The sequence below is a fragment of the Psittacula echo genome (assembly GCF_963264785.1).
Source record: "Psittacula echo genome assembly, chromosome: 4".
NCBI classification, from domain to species: domain Eukaryota; kingdom Metazoa; phylum Chordata; class Aves; order Psittaciformes; family Psittacidae; genus Psittacula; species Psittacula echo.
Genome location: NC_137738.1, coordinates 1,489,765 through 1,509,607, shown reverse-complemented (window position 1 = coordinate 1,509,607; position 19,843 = coordinate 1,489,765). Strand labels below are relative to the sequence as shown.

The 19,843-nt window shown below is 42.7% G+C and overlaps 1 protein-coding gene across 1 annotated transcript in view; it reads right to left on the bottom strand.

Annotated features, from left to right (window-relative positions):
- HHAT (hedgehog acyltransferase) overlaps positions 1-19,843 on the bottom strand; it is a gene marked incomplete at both ends in the record, with an annotated part of 141,422 nt that overhangs the window by 110,910 nt on the left and 10,669 nt on the right. Inside the window, one exon of the mRNA XM_080614991.1 lies at positions 14,568-14,718. Coding sequence (XP_080471117.1) covers positions 14,568-14,718 — 151 coding nt within the window. The remainder of the gene's footprint in view (positions 1-14,567; positions 14,719-19,843) is intronic.

Below are 19,843 nucleotides of genomic sequence, written 5' to 3'. Positions count from 1 at the left end.
ACTTTAAGCACATAGGATAATGAATGGGGACACTGCGCAAGGCAACAAATAGTGAAAAGCTAGGATTATCGGAGGCTGGTTTTGACAAAAAGCCACCACTGCCACTTGCAACCATTCTGCTTATTCATATTTAAATACAGACTGCATGTAAGGCTACAAGGGAAGTGAAAATACAATGAAATAGCAATGGAAACAGACGTGGTAGATGTAAGTAGTCCCTCCATTCTCAGATGGAAAAGTTATCAAGGGGTAAAGAGGGTCTGTATAGCACCGTTCACACTGCAACCTGGGGGTAGAAGAAGCAACTTCATTAGATGAAGATAAAAGAATAAGTAATCGCACTGCATTTATATTAAAAACTTCACAGTGATCCCTTCAATATCACAGGAATCTCCTTATCAGGGCAATGACAGGGCCCTCGCCACAATTACCTCAGAATTACACCTGCTAAATACACGTGATTATCTACTGCGATAAAGTACACCCACATTTACTTGATACTTGGTATGAACTTCACATGGCTTGTTCAACCCTGAGCCTCTCTGCAAAATCCAGGATCCAGCTGATAGCCCTTGCAATGGAGGGTGCCTCGCTTAAGGCACCCTAAAGTGCCTTAAAGTCCCACAAATGCTTTTTGAAATCCTATAATGAGCACAATTTTCTGAAATAAAGGTTTTAATTCCAATCTAAAAGAACAAGGGAAAGGAGAGCCGGTTTATCAAAGTAGTAATGGCAGTCTTTAAACAGGGCGTAATCTTGACTCGTCAGTGAGGGAGATATACTTAACCTCCATCTCATAATCATGTTACTCATTGCAGGCAATTTGATCGCTATTTCATCCAAAAGTCTTTAATTCCATTCCTTTGAAGGGCAGTTTTAAATCACAGTTCTGCACGCAGCTTTAATGCCTTTGGTAAGCATGGAGGTTTTAGTTTGACACATTTCAGCAAAAGATTACACATATAATCCTTCCTAATCAAATTTATCTTTTCCCAGTACATCAACTAGAAATTGGTGTCCAAAAATACACACAGACTAAACCAACAAGGACCTTCTCCAAAATACAACCTCTGAAATCCTTGCCCGAGAGCATACCTCTCTCTTCTCAAGGTACATATTCAAAATTACTTCAGACATGCAGTTTCTGCTTTGAAAGCTAAATGCATAATGCAACAACCTGCCTCCAAGTCTGCATTCAGCCCAAAGCCTGGGGGGGGGGGGGGGAAGTCCTCTTTTATAGAAAAGATATGAAAGGACTGAAACATGCTGGTACGAACCACAGTCAGTAGCAATTGCACATGCACTGAAAGTGTAATTCTGATGATTCCCAGGAAAAACAGAGGACAAAGTCCCTCCTTTTGTCCCCAGGATGCAAAAAGGCATTTATATACATCTGAAAGCCAAATGAGCAAAACTAGTGCAAGCTCCTGTTCATGTAATTAGCATATCAGAGTAGTCAGTCATCTGTTTCCCCCTTGTGTAATGGATACTTTGGACTTGCTCTGAGATTTCCATCTATCCAATTTCCTTATAGTTGGACCTTACCATGAAATCCTGTGCCCACCACATGCTAGCTAAAGAGTGCTGAAGCACATAGTTCTCCAACTGCAGCTGCCTAGTGCAGGCTGGCAAATAAACATATAAATCAGGACCAAAAAGTAGTGAGGACCTTCTCCTAGGAGCTGGTTCACACTTTCATGGCCACATGCCCTGAGCTCAGCAGACAGGGCACCTCCCACTGGAGCTACAGACTGACATGCAGCGACAGACTCTTGTTTCCTGAGTGTCACCAATCAAATGCCCACGCTGGTCCACACTCTTTATAAGCATGCATTATCCCATAGATTGCTTATGGTCTCACTTTCCACAAAGCTGTGCTTTCCATAAAGGAGCACTGTGTACAGTTCTGGTGTCCCTAGCATAAGAAGGACACAGAGCTTTTGCAGCCATGGTCCAGAGGAGGCAAGGAGGATGATCAGGGACTGGAGCACCTCCTGTATGAAGACAGGCTGAGAATATTAGGGCTGTTCATGACCATTCTGAAAAGCGGATCATGGCATGGTTCTACCTTTGGGCACTACCTTCAGGGGCATAGATCTAGGTAGATAGACTGCTTTTTGTAAAGAGTTCAAAATCAGTAACCTAGATGGAGACATGTAAATGCGATATTGTGTGCCCAGAGAACACACTGCATTGTAGACAGAAATATTTCAGACACCTTAAGAACAGTCATGTTGCTGATAGAATATAAACACTTCTGAATGCAGAAAGGAACAGTGTAATCTATACATTACAGGAAAACCAGTTCAAGCAGCAGCACTACCTCACACTTCACTGGAGCAAACAATATAATAATTGCATTTAAGTATCTTCAAATTAGTTAGACTACCTGCCATTTATTGTGGTGATGGAATCCAACTAGTGGGTTATTTATTACAGCTTCACCACTCTCAACCCTGTGGGGATCCACCGTCTCTTACAAGAAGCACTGTAGTCGCTGCAATGTCCCAACAATAGCTCTCGGGCCTCGCTTTTACAAATGTGGCTAAACTTGACATTGGAAATCCTAACTCATTCACACATCCTCAGAGTAGCCCGTCCTATTTAACCCTAGAATACTGCCTGCAAGACCAGCACTTCCATTAGCAGTCCCTGCAAATCAATCTGGCATTTTCCTCCTGAGTTGCTGACTGAGAGTCTCCCACACCAGAACATTCTGCATTGGAGACTGAGAGGTTATTGAATGACAGCTGCTTTCACTGACACAGTGCTCTTCATTTGCTTCCTTGTCCCTCTCTCTCAAGCAATATCTCACAGTGGGGTGTCCAAAAGCCTGTGTAAACAGGAGAATTCCCCTGGCAGACAGCCCAGCATCTCACAGTTCTATACTACTTTTCTAGATCCTCCTATATGCGCTCATTCTTTCTTCCCATCCTGCCTGTGGCAGCCTCCCCAGCTGGTAATCCCTCAAAGGTGAAAGCTTCCAAATCACAAGTAATCACAAGTGTGCAACATAAATCTAAAACATGTTTTAGTGTCTTGTCTGAAGAACAAGATTACTAGAGGGAAAGGAGATAGCAAAGTCTATATGGCCAAAGTGCTACTATTTAATGTCTCAATGAACCATAAAACTTGGTAAAGCAAATCCCATAGAAGGCCATGCCTACCAAGTACAGTAAGTATTTTTCAATTAGTGACTGCTACCAATTGATTCATTATCATCACCATTATTGTTGCCAGTTTATAGCTTCCATGGATTCAGACATCCTGCTTTCTGCAAGTCTGCTTGAAACCTACACCTTCACTGTCTCTTCAGTGACTATCAGCACCCTTCTTCAACAGTATCACTGCCACCGTGCTAGGATACACTATTTAGAAAACAGATGCACAACTTAAAATAGAAAAACAACAATTAACCTGTCACAGAAGATATTTTACAGTAGAAATAAATACAGCAAGCAAACTGAAAACATTCATGTAAAGAGCCCAGACTGTTTAGTGTTGTTAGATATTAAAATGAAGATGTGAGGATGCATGATGAAAAGGGAGATGCAATCCAACACAGCATCTTGTTTAGATTTATCCATTATCCACACTATGGAACATACTTTTGGACACCAAGCTTGAAAGTCACATTGCAACATTTTCTGGGGACTCTCACCACATACAAGCCCATTCTTGGAACTCTTATTTTTCACTTCAGCCTTCCAAATTCATGTAAGAACCTTGGTGAATTCCACCCACATCCAGATTTTACAGTCTGCTCACTAACATGGTATTGGAATCAGGAACAAATATATATATATGGAGCTCTTTTGGCATTCCTTCAAGATAAGCAGTAACAAGCCCCATCGTTTTCTACGCAAGAACAAAAACATCTCCATTCTTACCATGCAGCATACAGTGATGCAAACTCTGGCTCATCCCAATGAGAAATATCCTGTTTAAATGAATTCAATGGGCTTTTTAACATCAAGATCTTAAGAACCTGCTTAAGCCTAGATCTCAAGTTTTAACGGACTGTCCTTTGTTTACAAGATCTGATTTCAAGTTTGAACCATCTGCCAAGCAGCAAACTCGTAGTAGCAGCTTGCTATTATCTCAAGGTAAAAATACAGCTAAGAGTAAAAGAGATAGATCTATGTTATTTGAAAGAAAAATATGAAGACTGTCAAATACTTTTATATCATGTCTTTGACAAGCAATTTCTTGTTACAGTAATAATAAGCAGAACTTGTATATACATGAAGAGATCTATCGTATTCTCTGGCACTTGCTTAAGGACATACTAAAATTTTAACACTTCCTCCTTAGATAAAAATACATGGAATTTCTGTTCTGGTCTTTCCTGGAATGATTCAAAAGTATCAAGTGCCTTTTGGTTTCCTCCATTAGCAGAACAACCAAAGCTACTACTGCATTCAGCCTGTGCTGTACAGCTCCTCAGCACCCACACAGCTGATGCATAAACACTCACCTTACTTACAAAGCACTCTTTTTGTGAAGTATGGGATTACTTCAAGGTTGGTCAGAGCAAGCCCTAAACCTTTTACTTGCAAAATATTTGCTGCATAGCATCACAGGGAGAGGCTAAGGCTCCCCTTACTCATGAGAACGGTGGAAATCCACAATGAAATCCTGACCCAGGCAAAAACCCTGATTTCAGTGGAAGCAGAAATACCTGGACTGACTGTGGCCAGCCTGCATAATGAAGGATACAGTCCAACTCTGGTATACAGTTAGTTAGAGAGACCTTCAACTTCAAGTAGAAAATATCAGTAAGTCCCAAAGCTTCATCTGTGGAGTTTCAGTTATTAGCTGGGAGCTCAGGCTGGAGACCTGCACAGCAAAACTAGCCTGCAATAAGACAGCCACAAGGAGAAAGTTGTTCTGTGGACCACATAAAAAGACTTCACAAACTGCTAGTGGCCTCCAGCCTACAAACTGGATCCATGCTCTAGGATCCTTTGTGGTTTCATCTCAATTTAAACACACAATTCGTATTATATCGGAAAGCCTGAGGGGAGTTTTAATGATTCTAGGCAGTCACTCCATCCCACCCCACAATCTCCCAGCCAGAGAGACAAGCAGAACTTTAAGCAGGCATCAGTCATTGCCAGTGTTAACAGCAGACACAGGTCTGCCTACTTAGGAGGCTTTAAGACAACAAAACTAACTCTGTTTCTCACATACCCACCACACTGGATCTTGGTGATACAGTTCAGCAGACACTTTTTAAGACAGAGCAAATCTCATTTGTAGTCTGTTAATCTCTCCAAGAACCCTTCAGAAGAAGTATTACTTTAATTTTATACCTTCCCTGATTCTCCGAACGCCTGGGGTAGCTCATGGAGAGCTGATGAAGCCTAATGCCCATTAGTGGCAAATTCCCATAGGGTAAGTTCTCCTTCAGTCTTCTTCGAGTAAGATTCTTGCAATGCAGTATGACTGCCCAATTACTGTAAGATCCCTATCCTTACTGCAAACAGAACAAGGGAGTTTATTAACAGCCATTACTCATTTTCTACAGTGGTTGTAAGCAGGCAGAGTGCTGTTTGCCAAACGAGAGCAGCAGTTATAGTTTCTATCTATGCAGAGCTCATGTCGAATGCTGTGAAGAATGGGCTTCATGGGTGATGAGCCGTAGGTGGGCTTAGCTTGTGTGTTAAAAAAGCCCAGCAATTGCAAATTACGGTAACAAAGCAGTCGCTACACAAATAAATTTCCAATGCTTATGCAATTTAGACCCAAGAAGGATTAGGGTGCTTCATTATTGCCTCTTTTTATACTCCAAAGAGTGTACTGAAGAGATTTAAGGAGCCTTTTAAAGCTTTAATCTAACCAGCAAATTGAGCTGTACAGTAGGTAAGAACTGTAGCATACACTGATTTGGCTGATGTCAAAAGCAGTTAAATCTTTTGCCTCTATCAATGAGAAAATGACTAACCAGTCCAGAACTACAGTGTCTGTCACATATTCAGGTGACACGTTAGCTACGAATAATGTGTCACACATTAATGCTCAATTTAAAGCATCACAATAGTTAAGAAAAAATATAACAAGGAAATCAGGAAAAGGGTTATTTTTCAACTTTGAAACAAGTATTCAACTACTAAAAAAAGCCATGCATTTAAATGCCACAATTAAATGCCCAGCTTTTGGGCAAGGAGCTTAAGTATTCTCACACTGGCAAGCAGGTGTAACATTTAAACAGGGGTTGTAGATGTCAAGGACATACAGCGAGACCTGTCTTAATTCAACCCTTGTCCTTACGTACCAAGAAATGGGAAAAAAGATCCCTTTCCTTTCCGAGATTCTCATCCAGTATCTTCAAAGACCATGGAACAAGCTTCTCAAGAAAGAAAACTAATATTCTTTAAGTTTTTCAAAGTACAAAATCCACAAATATATGTAAAGACACAAGTTTCACTTGACAAAACTGTTCTGATGCATGTTACTTTTACTACTGATTAGGGACCTGATTCAGTGTCCTTGTCCAAATAGGACACAGGTCAGATCCTAGTTTCAGGGAGCTAAAATTTGCAAGAGAAGGCTTAACCTGGTTCACGGGCATTGATGTATTTGCACTTCTGCACGCTTTGGCAATGTTGATTTCTTCTATTATTAAGATTTCAGTGCCATTTCCCCTTATTGATGAGCACCAGGCCATTTCAACACTGTGGATGTAATTCTATTTAATTCAGCTATCGTTTTGGAATTCAGCGTTTTTTTAGATATAAGACATCACCTACAAATACAGAGTGGGGGAAAAGTGCCTTTAGATCTTTTGAGTTTTAAATAGCAATGTTGCAGCATTAACGTTTTCTAAGATTAAAACCAGTGAGAAGCTAGACCATTAAAAGACATTTTTGTTTTACCTGATACACTGTCTGAAACACACTGGACAATTGTTTCTTTGAAAATGAAGGCTGAAAATACACCAGAAGTGACACTTAGTCTCCAGAGGAAAGGAAAACATGCATAAGCCTGTCCTTTCTTCCTTTCCTTGTCTCTCAGTTCCAGCTGCTGGGCAAGTCCCATCGGAGGCATGGAGTAGCAGGCTTTCAAAAACACTGTATTCCAGAACTATAGGACAGATAGAAAACAAATCACCTCAAAATACCTGATGCTGTTGAAGCCGACTGCTAGACCATTTATAGCACTTGAAAATGAGATTCTCTGTTCATTGCACAGGTAGGCTTGGCCCAGCATCCCTGCTCTGATCCCAGATAGCATCATCTCTTCAGGCACAGGACCCCAGTGAGGGTCCTCTTGCAACTGTTGCTACCATTACAACCCCTTCCACAGTCAGGTGAGCAGCAGGTCAGAGACACAGATTTGGATGTGCCATTCGAATTTCCACTAGGCTCTGGGTGGGTTTGCACCAAATCCCTTCTTCGCGCTGCCATGGAGATGTTGATTTCTTTTTCACTGCCTGCTGCTCCTTTCTATGTGCTAATTTCTTGAGGACCTGTAACTAAACTGACTCCTGAGGATACCTGCCATGGGAAGAAGTTTATGACCCATCATTTAGCATCCTTCACTTTTCCCCCGTAATCACCTCCAAATGACAAGTTGCATGACAGCAATTTGCTGTTATTACTGGCATATAATCAGGGAACTAAACTCATAGGAAGGAGAAATTTAGAGAGAAAATCTGCTCTCTTGAATTTCAGGTCATCCATCAACTAAAGCAGAAACACCACCGCAAAAGAGCACCACGATACTCAAACAGAAAGCAAGAGCCTTCCGTGGCAGTTTAGGAGTAGAACCCCCTGAATTGGGAAAAGCACTTTCTCCTGAGCCCAGAGGCAGGGATGTCATCCTGCCTGGACATGGTGGTTGCATGGTTACAGCTGGACAATAGAGTCCGTGTTAACTTGGGCTATCTGGGAACTTAAGGAGGCAAGATTCCTAAATCAAGCACTGACACAAACACTATTTCTGATCCCGAATTTCCCTAATGATATCTTATAACATGAAGCCTTTCAGCAGCTTACTCATCTTGATGTATTTAATAACTCCCTACATTACTTATTCTAATGCAAAAATCAGAATCCCAAAGCAGCAAAATACGCGACAAACTAGGCTGAGACCACACGAAGCACAGGTGTCAATGAACTTAAATAATTACTTTTTTCCCCTACAGATCAGAAAATCCATTTTCCTTGTTTAAAAATCTGTTCCAGTCCTGACCACAAACTAAGAATAGGCAATTAGATGCAAATACTACCGTGTGTTTAAGCCAGAAATAATTGATGGTAAGGTTTTGCTGCTATTCCTCATTCTTAACGTTACTGCATGTGGTCACACTGATCTCTTGTGCTCACACTCACGCATAACATCAGTATCAGACTTGTCTTTTCCTAGGAAAGACCTAGAAAGGAAAGGAAAATGCCTTGTATGGTCCTTTCTGACAGACACAAGGAACTGTTTACTGAGGTGGGGAAGGTTTCAAGAACAACAGAGCAGGAAGACAAAAAGGAGGAGGATGAAGAAGGAACAGAGGCAGATGAGAGTGTATTTTTAAGGCACGGTTATGGCTGGGAATGTGATTATCCCAAGGCAAAATTCTAATCCATAATCCGAATCAATTCACTGAGACCTTGCATAGAGACCACTTTTCTCATAGAACAGAAGCAGTGCTTTCGCAATAATGAGGCAGGTAAACCAGAAATCAGAGAATCATAGAACCAACTGGGCTGGAAAAGACCTTTACGATCACAAAGCCCATCCATTACCCCAGCGCTGCCAATCTCACCACTGACCCATGGCACTGGGGGCAAACTGATCTCCCCTCAAGATCTCCCCTCATGGCTGCCCCTCATCATCTCCGCTCACAGCCACCCCATAGTGGCACACACTCTACAGCTGTTGCTTCTACTCCTCATGGCCGCCCCTCATCTCTCCTCATGGCCATCGCTCACACCCCATACCTGCCCCTGCTCTCACCTCACAATCTCCTCTCACTCCTCATGGCCACCCCTCATCTCCCCTCATGATCTTCACTCACATCTCATGGTCAGCCCTCCTCTTCCCTCATGACTGCACCTCTCTCCCCTCACGGCCACCTCTCCTCTCCCATCAGGATCTCCCCTCATGGCCGCTCCTCTCCTGTCCCCTCACCCCTCATGGCCGCCCCTCTCTCCCCTGTCTGAAACTGCAGTTTCTTTCAGACCATAATCCCACACCATTTTTTATATCACCAGAACTTAATAAACTCAATAACATGAATAAACTTAAACTGTGTGCATTTAAAGTATGTCTGTACGTGCAACATACAGCCCTCCCAGTCCACCCATTAACACATAAGAAAACGAGAGCGTTGACTTACGTCCCATTCCTGTCCGGTCAAGAATTGGGGTGTTAAATAAGAGGTGGAATCTAGAACTCACAGCAGGGGAGTTGGAAACAGCCCGATCTTATAGAATCACAGAATGGTTTGGGTTGGAAAGGACCTTAAGATCATCCAGTTCCAACCCTCCTGCCATGGGCAGGGACACCTTCCACCAGAGCAGCTTGCTCCAAGCCCCTGTGTCCAACCTGGCCTTGAACACTGCCAGGGATGGGGCAGCCACAGCTTCTCTGGGCACCCTGGGCCAGCGCCTCAGCGCCCTCACAGGGAAGAGCTTCTGCCTTAGATCTGACCTGAACTTGCCCTCTTTCAGTTTGAACCCATCACCCCTTGTCCTATCGCTGCAGTCCCTGATGAAGAGTCCCTCTCCAGCATCCTTGTAGCCCCCTTCAGACACTGGAAGCTGCTCTGAGGTCTCCACGCAGCTTCTCTTCTCCAGGCTGAACAGCCTGAACTTCCTCAGCCTGTCTTCATATGAGAGGTGCTCCAGTCCCCTGATCATCCTCATGGCCTTCTCTGGACTTATTCCAACAGCTCCATGTTCTTTTTATGTTGAGGACACCAGAACTGCACACAATACTTCTCCATCATTGTATTATTTCCTTTTTATCTGGCAGCATTTCTTCAACTCTATTTGTTTTATTCTGGATGAAATTCTGATTCCTGAAAAATCTACTTTTCAAATACTACTTCTTACTGCCTTTCTGAAGAACCTCCACTCCTGCTGAGGCTAATCTATATGAAACACACATGGGTTTAGCCCAATTTGTCCCCAGCACACTTGCCTCCAAATTATTCTGGGATAATCCATGAGGAATGCACACGAGGATGCTCAGGGGCTGCAGCACCTCCCATACGAAGACAGGCTGAGAACATTGGGGCTGTTCAGCCTGGAGAAGAGAAGCTGCGTGGAGACCTCAGAGCAGCTTCCAGTGTCTGAAGGGGGCTACAAGGATGCTGGAGAGGGACTCTTCATCAGGGACTGCAGCGATAGGACAAGGGGTGATGGGTTCAAACTGAAAGAGGGCAAGTTCAGGTTAGATCTAAGGCAGAAGCTCTTCCCTGTGAGGGTGCTGAGGCGCTGGCACAGGGTGCCCAGAGAAGCTGTGGCTGCCCCATCCCTGGCAGTGTTCAAGGCCAGGTTGGACACAGGGGCTTGGAGCAAGCTGCTCTGGTGGAAGGTGTCCCTGCCCGTGGCAGGGGTTGGAACTGGGTGAGCTTTAAGGTCCCTTCCAACCCAAACCAGGCTGGGATTCTGTAAGATACTTGGGAATGTACAAATGTTAAGGTGGAAGGGCAATAAGGAGTTGTGCTCCTGCACATTCCCTATCAGTCTATGACCAGAGATAACCAGTTTCTTACACCATGCTGCTCCCATAGGATGTCAAAACACATCCAATCAATGTGTCCAACATCTCTGCAGGAGAGCACTCACTACACTCGGTAACATAGTACAGACACCTAAAAATGGAAGCATGATTTTTTTTGCCCTGCCATGAACAGCAACTGTGCTAAATGTTGCCCTAATTCATGAACTGACAAGTTTCTTTGTGGAATGCATTGCCAAAGTCATTTAGCGAGATATCATAATTGAGACAGGATTTAGTTAGGTGCTAGCACTTGTTTCTGTAGTTCCCACACCTTTACTCTTACACCAGGATATTTTTCCATATTGAAATACTTTGCAAGTGTCAGCAGGAGCAGAACTTTTTCCAGCTGCACTACACGGTTCCACTTCCCTACACACACACCTGAGAAGTTGTATCAGCCTTGACTAATTCTTCAGAAGCACTGACAAGCCTCCAACAACACTGGTTGCTCTCATATGATTCATTACCTTGCTTTTAGCCTTGGTAACAACACCTAAGTTTTAATTCCTCATGAATTAAGATAAAGCAGACATTAAAACCTCTAAGGTGGTGTGTCATTGAACTGCTGCCCTCTCTGGAAACCAGGAGCTCAGAATCTCCTTTTCATAGCTATAATCAAGCTTTTGAATAGTAATAGATTTATCACGCATTTACTAGATATGCAGCTGCAGATTAGGCAAGATAATGATATCCTGGTAATAGAAATCACAGTAATACATTCAATTCCTCTATTTGTCTTGAGACAGTAAGTAAGATTGATGATTTTGCAACTCAAGAGACTGTCTTGATTAAATAAAATGCAAATTAGACAGAATCCACTATAAAGCTGATAACTCCTTTGTAATTAAAGCCTGTTAAGTTTGAATGGACACAATTTGCTTTGTCATTTAGTACCACCACCAGAGAGGCAGAGTACCCATTTTGTTTTTCCCATTACCTGCTTTGCTTTTCAGCACTAGAGATACTGTAGACACACTGTGGTACTAGTCTTACCTTCCAGAATGAAAGGTCTTCCATCTGCCATATCACATAGTGAATGACGTCAGCACGTACTGGTTATAGACAGTGTCTATAGCATAGACACTGGTCTGGATGCATCAGATCAAAAGCTTTGCTGTTACACTCAAAGGGCACCAGGTGGTGGTGGAAGACTCCTTAGTAGTGCATTTGCCTTCCTTACATTATGACATTCGTGTTGTCTGTCTCTTCAGGCTACCTTCACTCCTTCAAAAGCTGCATTACTAAGAACTTTGCCACACAAAAAGAGCAACACTGGGTCTTCCAAAAGCCTAGCTAGCATAATACCCCATTTCTGATAGTAACCTAATAGTATCCTAAAGCAGACACCAGCAGGAAGGGTAGCAGCAAGCCAAGCACGCACAAGCACTCTTCTCCAAGCAGCCTCCCCGACACCAGCCAGTAGGTAACAGTGGTGCACTCCATGTCATGGCTCATTACACCGCTCTCCTGGAGTGGAATTCCCAACCTGACCTAAGGAGCCCTTAATAAGCTTTACCAGGCTACCTGAAAACAAATCCTGATGCAAATCTCCTCAGCCTACCAGCTTAAAACTAGGCACTGGGTTACTAACATTTAAATCTGACTCACTCTGATAAAGTCGGGATCATTCACTTAAAAGTCCACATATTCACAAACTACAAAAATAATTATTTAGCACTTTAAGGAAACAGAGTTCATAAAGTGTCACAACACAAACTATTGACTTTCAGCACTTTTTGCTTGCTTTTATACCAAACCCATCATTTTCACACTTTCTGTCCTGTTCAGACAGTCATATGGGTTAGAAACAAAGGCTATTCCCACTTCTAACACTGACATTCCTATATCACATATCAAAACACATAAAAAGATTGCAAAGCCCCTGGGTAGCAGTGATTGAAGAGTTTAACTGTAAAGGCATCAGGGCATTGTCATTCGGGGATTCAGAGGGTAAGCTACGTGAGATTACTTAGATAACAGACAATGACCCCTAACTCACTATCAGCTACAGGAAATTCTAGTATCCACGCAGCTTTGCGAGCAAGAAATCAAGTCAGCTGTACATGAACTGATTTTTTTAACCTTCAAAATAAACAAATCCAGTTCTGGTGTCCTCAACACAAGAAGGACATGGAGCTGTCGGAGCAAGTCCAGAGGAGGCCACGAGGATGCTCAGGGGCTGCAGCACCTCCCATATGAAGACAGGCTGAGAACATTGGGGCTGTTCAGCCTGGAGAAGAGAAGCTGCGTGGAGACCTCAGAGCAGCTTCCAGTGTCTGAAGGGGTCTACAAGGATTCCAGATACATATATGAATGTAATACTTGGGTAAACAGTAAATATCTGCAGCTGAAATTTTTTCCTTCTGGAAAAGAAGTGTAACTGAACTCCCTCCTTAGATCCTAGTTGCAATTTTCTTTAGTGGTATGAATCATTTTTTAAAGAAACCCCAATGTTTTTACTGTGATTCACCACACATCTTTGCAGGCACAGAGCACTTTTTGATGGTGTTACAACTACCTGACACAACAGTGTCATTAGTATTTGTGCTGAAGTGCAGTTTCATTTGGCACCTCCACAGCAAGACCCAGATTCCTGGGAGAGGAGGAAAAAACCACTGTTTACAGCTCTGCTTGCAAGGGCCAGCAGGTCAAGAGATGCTGCTCTCGGGAGACAGCCTGGTAAAAACCAAAGATTTCTGTATTAACTGTGTAGGTTATAAGTTCAGTTCAAACTCTGAAAGAGAATTTAGACCAACACATTTGTCAGTAGCTCAAATAATTGTTAACAGTTCATCTGGTTTCTGCACCCTGTTCCTGCTGCATTTGAATACCGCATATCCACAGTTGTCAACTACATAAACTATAAAACCTTCTTGTTACAACTAGCTTCAAGCTGAAAGCAAAATTAAAGTCTCATCCAATAAAGCTCCGATAATAGCAGGCCTGCTGGTTTTATGACTAAAATGAAAAAGCTTCATTCATATTGCAAAGCAGTCAGAAACCAAGCACGGTAAGCACCACTGTGCGAGGCTCTGCATCCAACACAGCACCAGAGAGGTCTCTGCATTAAAAAGCTGACGAGTCTAAATCATTTTAGGCAACGTTTCTAGAAGGCTGAGGCACTGCATCCCACAGTCTGAAAGAATTAGAGACCGTAGAGGAAAACAAGGGAGGGGAGAAGTCAACTGAAACCACTGTTACACGCAGGCTAAACCCCATGCAGAACCACCTGGGAGACAGTTTTCAGTGAAACAACTGCAGTGAACACTGATTTAAAGCAACTGTAAGATTCAAAACTGCTGCTTGTTTTGAGAAATACTGTGCTGAAACCCTTTAAAACCAAAGGGGATCCTGAAGTTCATCCAACATTGGAATCAATGACTATTGTTCATAGTATTTTTAATGTGATGAGTACTTTCTCTACTGCATAATTCTACACATTGAAGTGCTAACAACTACAGCTTTCCTCACAGGGTGATTAATCAAGCATTTCTCTTCTTTCTCTGGAAGGGTATCTAGCTGAAATGTGGGGTTTAGACCAAGACTGAAAAAATGAACCATTTAATGGATGCCTGGAAAAAACAATTGCTATGTTAGTGAAGCTAAGGAGGATGAAAATGCTGAAAGGAATGCTTGCCCCTACCCTCCACAGTGGCAAGAAAGTAACCATCAAACTGAAGTTCATTTAGAAAGTGCTAAAGATGAATCATGGGGGTGAGGGGGAAAAAGCACAAGGACATGAAAGCCAGCATGTATGCAGCCATGACAACGCACAGGCATGTTCTTACTTCCTCCCTGCCACAGACCAGCAATAAACTGTCTGAAAAGCAATAATGACTTACCTCCACATTTTAGTGAAACTGTGCATCAGGCTCACACAGCAAGGCAGAGGTGGAGGTTTGAGTCCATCCATTTGAAGGAGGAGGGCAGGAACACCGTACAGAACCAGGTACTTCACATAAAAAAACAGCACTTGAGCTAAAGCCAGGCCACCTAAAACAACATAATAATATAAACATCATAACTTAACCAAGCTCTGAAATAGTTTTAAAACCTGTTAATATTGATTTGCTTCCAAACAGCCAATACTCAAAGCACTAAAGCGAGCATCATGAGGTGATGCGATATGCAATACCTACTTTTACAACAGCTGCAGGACACAAGCACACACAGTTCTGACTTTTGGCACACACAGAACAGTACCATCATTCCGATATGAAGGAGTAAATAAGCATCCATAGTTACTTTCAAAATTCTTTGGCCTGTGGTTATTGATTGCTATGAAAAACAAACACTGACAAACACAAAAAGCTGAGCTAAAAATCAGAACCTTCCAAAGCAGGCATTGGGATAAATGTTATCTCTGTAAATAACTCCAACCAACCATGCTCCACTTGTTCCTCCTGCACAGGTATAACCAATGGTTATCTTTGCAGCTTATCCTGACCCCTCCACACACATCTCACGTACCATCAAGATTGTGTCCCCCAAAACACCCCCTACAAGATCCCTCCCGCTACAGCTGAGGCACAGAAGACTGTAACTCCACTTGGCAGAATACTTGAGGCACATACCAGATTTTAAACCGCAGGACAAAGGACTCCTTGAAGTGCTTTAGCTACCCGAATTCCAAAGGAAATTTTGGCAGTGTGCTTGCTCACAGCTTAACCCCAGGGCATGGCCCAAAATGCAGCAGCTTGCACAGGTGTGAGATGAAAACCATATTGGCTATTCTCAGAGATATTCCACCCAGAAGAGTAACAATCTTAGAACACATAAATAACAGTGATTCATATTAACACTCTAAATGTTTTCTGCTGAACAAAATGGTATTTCACCAATAAATCATAAGAAAAAAATCCATATAAAGCAGAGGCCAACACCTTTATTGAAACTGGGGAGAGCCCACTCCTAAAGTGCCACTGATTTTGGTGAACTTCTCCATCAGACATCACTCAAATCTAATCCCAAAGGAGGGGAAGTAAAATTGTTATAACTTGGAAGAGTAAAAAAAACCCAAACTTGTTAAATCTCCTTTCCAGTATTTTGCTTTCCCTCCCTGATACTAACCAGTGATTGAGCGCAGTTCCTCAGATATTTAATGTGATTTTAGAACCGTCCAGCAGCCTCTCCTTGGGGACACAGCTTTCAATCTGACTCCAGCAGTCCAAGCCCATGATCACTTAAATAATCTGCTTTGATTTTTGCTGGCAAAGCATCCCTTCTGCATTCTGCTGACTAATGGGTACACTATGGATGACACCCAAAAGTTAAGCATTAAAAATTCATGTCATATATAACAACCTAGGGTGAAATCCTGGCACTAATAACTGCAAATTGCAAAACTCCCACTGTCCTACACAGGGCCAGCATTTTGCTACTACAATACAACGTTTTTACATCTAATATCATGATCCATGTGCACAATCAGAAACAGTTGTCCCATACGAGATAAAAATTGAAGTTAAAACAAGATACCTAGACATGAACCTCATGGTATTTTCCTTCAGGGAAGCAGTCATCTAGTATTCAGTAGCATTCTTCCCAGAGGAAAACAAACAATCAGAAGCACAATTTGGATACCAGCCAATTAGCCACACATTAGATTACTGCTAAATCATCTATACAGCCAACTTTCTGCTTTAATTCCCATCTCATTCAGTTTCTCATTTCTCTTCTGACAAATTTCATTGGAGAGCTGAATGCTGACACCCACACAAACCAATTATGAAGATCACAGCTGTCTGTGCACTGGTAAAATCCAAAACCCCTTTGGCTGTGCATGATGGAATGAGATTTACAGAAACAGACGACCACTCTCTTGAGACCTGAGAAAAATCACAGCATCCCAGACTGGTTTGGGTTGGAAGGGACCTTAAAGCTCATCCAGTTCCAATCCCCTGCCATGGGCAGGGACACCTTCCACTAGAGCAGGTAGCTCCAAGCCCCTGTGTCCAACCTGGCCTTGAACACTGCCAGGGATGGGGCATTAATGGAGCAAATTGAACACTATGGAACAAATTCTGTGATATTGTGAATTTGAGCACTGATCTTAAATTCCCCTTTGTGCTCCATGTTTCAAGCTCAGGTGAAGCAGTGTAACTCTGCCTGCTCCGGGCTATAACAGAGCAAATGCAAAGCAGCTGGAATGTCTCAGGTATGCAGGAAGGGTTAAAGTCTGCCTGTTGCCAATGCAGCCCGGCTGTTATGATGCTGGAATTTTGCCCTTAATTTTCCATGTGTGGCCAGAACTCTCACATAGCTGGCACGAGTTGAAGACCAGTAAGGACTTAATCTACATATTTTGATAGGCACCTTCACTGTTGTCTTAGAATTGCCACACATGGAGTAGCTAGTGCCTGCCAGGTAATGCTCTGTGACGCGATGCCTACATTTATTTAAGATACCAGTGGTATTAAGCTGTCTGCTAGTGAATGGTCATGGCAATTTGGGTGTATGTTAAGAGAGATGGGGAAAATACTGGGTGTTTTTCAGTTTTTTTTTTTTTATTTCCTTAAACTTACATATTATAACTTCGTATTTGAGAAGCTGGAGTCTTTCATCACTGTATGGAAATGCTGGAGAGGGACTCTTCATCAGGGACTGCAGCGATAGGACAAGGGGTGATGGGTTCAAACTGAAAGAGGGCAAGTTCAGGTTAGATCTAAGGCAGAAGCTCTTCCCTGTGAGGGTGCTGAGGCGCTGGCACAGGGTGCCCAGAGAAGCTGTGGCTGCCCCATCCCTGGCAGTGTTCAAGGCCAGGTTGGACACAGGGGCTTGGAGCAAGCTGCTCTAGTGCAAGGTGTCCCTGCCCGTGGCAGGGGTTTGGAACTGGATGATCATAAGCTCCCTTCCAACCCAAACCAGTCTGAGATTCTATGAATTTCAAGCTTTAAAAGAAGCAGTACCTTTAATTAGAAACAAACTATGGCAAGCGTTAATTAAAAATACCTGTGAGGGAAAAAATTCTGCACATATGCTCTCTTTTCCCCAGAATAAATTAATTCAAAGCACTCAGGGTTAATTTGTAACTGAAATGTTTTAAGGAACAAAGACAAAACCAAGTTAAATTACTGGTACAATTTTAAACCCGTGCACTTCAGCAGTGAAGCTGAAGTCCCAGATTAAATTAGCCAACTTGTATAGAAGCGGGTATTTCCAGTTTGTCATCCTGCAAACCCTTAGAACATTCTACATTTTCCTATGCTGTATGAATTGGCCTTTTTTTATTGGCTTTTACAGTTTGACCTTCCATACGTTTACTGCAAAGCTGCATTTTGCAAGTTTCACAGGGCTTTGTTTCAAGAATAATTAAAAGGTAGCTTATCCACAGCATAGCATTATTATTATTAGCTTTAGCTTTCTTATTCTCGAAACTCTGCCTTTGACAGGAGCTCTCAAGCAAAACATTTTCATAAGTAATTGACAGAAGATTTGGATCCAGGTATTAGAAACCACATTTAGCATTTTTCTGTCCATTACCATCACCAAAACTCATGGGCGAGATTTGGGAGTTAGCAGGTAATTTTATGATGAGCACAGCAGCACAAATCTACCCTTTCCGCAGCTACACTGACCCTATGGCATTAATGATTGCAGATGCTTGTTTGTACCAAGGACCAGGGCAGGTTCATCAAGAACACACATCTCAGAGACAAACAGGCAGTCATGTTTCAGAAGGGTTACTGGCACATGGCACAAGTCTGGGAGAAAAAGACATTTAAAACAGCTCAGAATTTGTGGCCATGCTCAGCATATAAAGCTGCAGAAGTAGGAAGAAGGGATGTTCAGAGTGATGGTGTTTGTCTTCCCAGGTAACAGCTACATGTGATGGAGCCCTGCTGTCCTGGGGATGGCTGAACACCCACCTGCCCATGGGAAGGGGGGAATGAATTCCTTGCTTGCTTTGGTGCATGGCTTTTGCTTCACTGTTAAACTGTCTTTAACTCAATCACAAGTTTCCTGTCTTTCACCCTTCTGATTCTCTCCCCAGTCCTATCAAAACCGTGAGGGAGCAACTATGTGGTGCTCTGTTGCCATCTGGGGTTAAGCTACAGCACACAAGTAAAGTAATCATAAAAGTAGGTTAACTGCCAATACTGGAAGTTTAGCCTGCAGGAATGCTTATAAAACATTCACACACACACACTTCTTTGTATAAAGCAGTGAATTACCCAAACTTTTAGAGAATAAAAATCTTACTAAGCTTTCTGATTCACGTGTTTCCGGTTTTCAACTGACATCAAGATGCCAAATACTTTATCAGTCTCCTCATCACTACTTTGCAGAATGAAAAACAAACAAACCTCAGATTGCTGTTAGTATTTCATTACCATGTTTTTCTATTGCATTTAGTCCATGGAAGATGCGGATGCAGCCAGTTTGGGGTTTTTTTTCCCATATTATGGACAAAAATCCAGTTTTCATTGGAACCACTCAAACTCCAGAGGCCACAGTGCAATGTGACACTTCCCTACTCATTAAAGGACCGATACGCAGAGGATGCAACCTGGTCTCTCTCAGAGCAGGCCACTAACTATGTACTTCCACACCTCTTTGATCCACAGGGCAGGTACATAAACAGTCTTTACAGTTTCCAGGTTAGGAAACACAGGGAGAGGAGTAATCCGAGAAAATATATGACCAGCAGAGAACTGAAGGCTCTACCTTGACATGAACTACATATACCCTTCTGTTTACAATTCCCAACATGCTTATCACCCAGTTAATGACCTTGAAACTTGCCACTTCCAAATATAACCTACATATAACAGCAATTAAAGATATTGCACAGATACTTCAATCACAGCAGTTCCTCCATCGGTAGTACAAGAACAGTGCAGGAGTGCATGTGCTAAATCCTTGTTTATTCAAGAGACAGGCTCCATATACCCACACTACATAGCCAATAGAGACGGGGGGGACGGATATTCAACAAGCAAAGGGGGAAGCAAAGCTACAGAACCCTCTGAGCCTTTCAGACACTATGGTAACACAAAAGCACACAGCCCAGCTGGGTTACCTGGACAGAAGGTGCCTTCCTCTCAGAAAGGAGAAACTCTGCACTGACTTAGACATGCTCAGATTCAGAAGAGCAGGAGAACATACAGAACTAGGC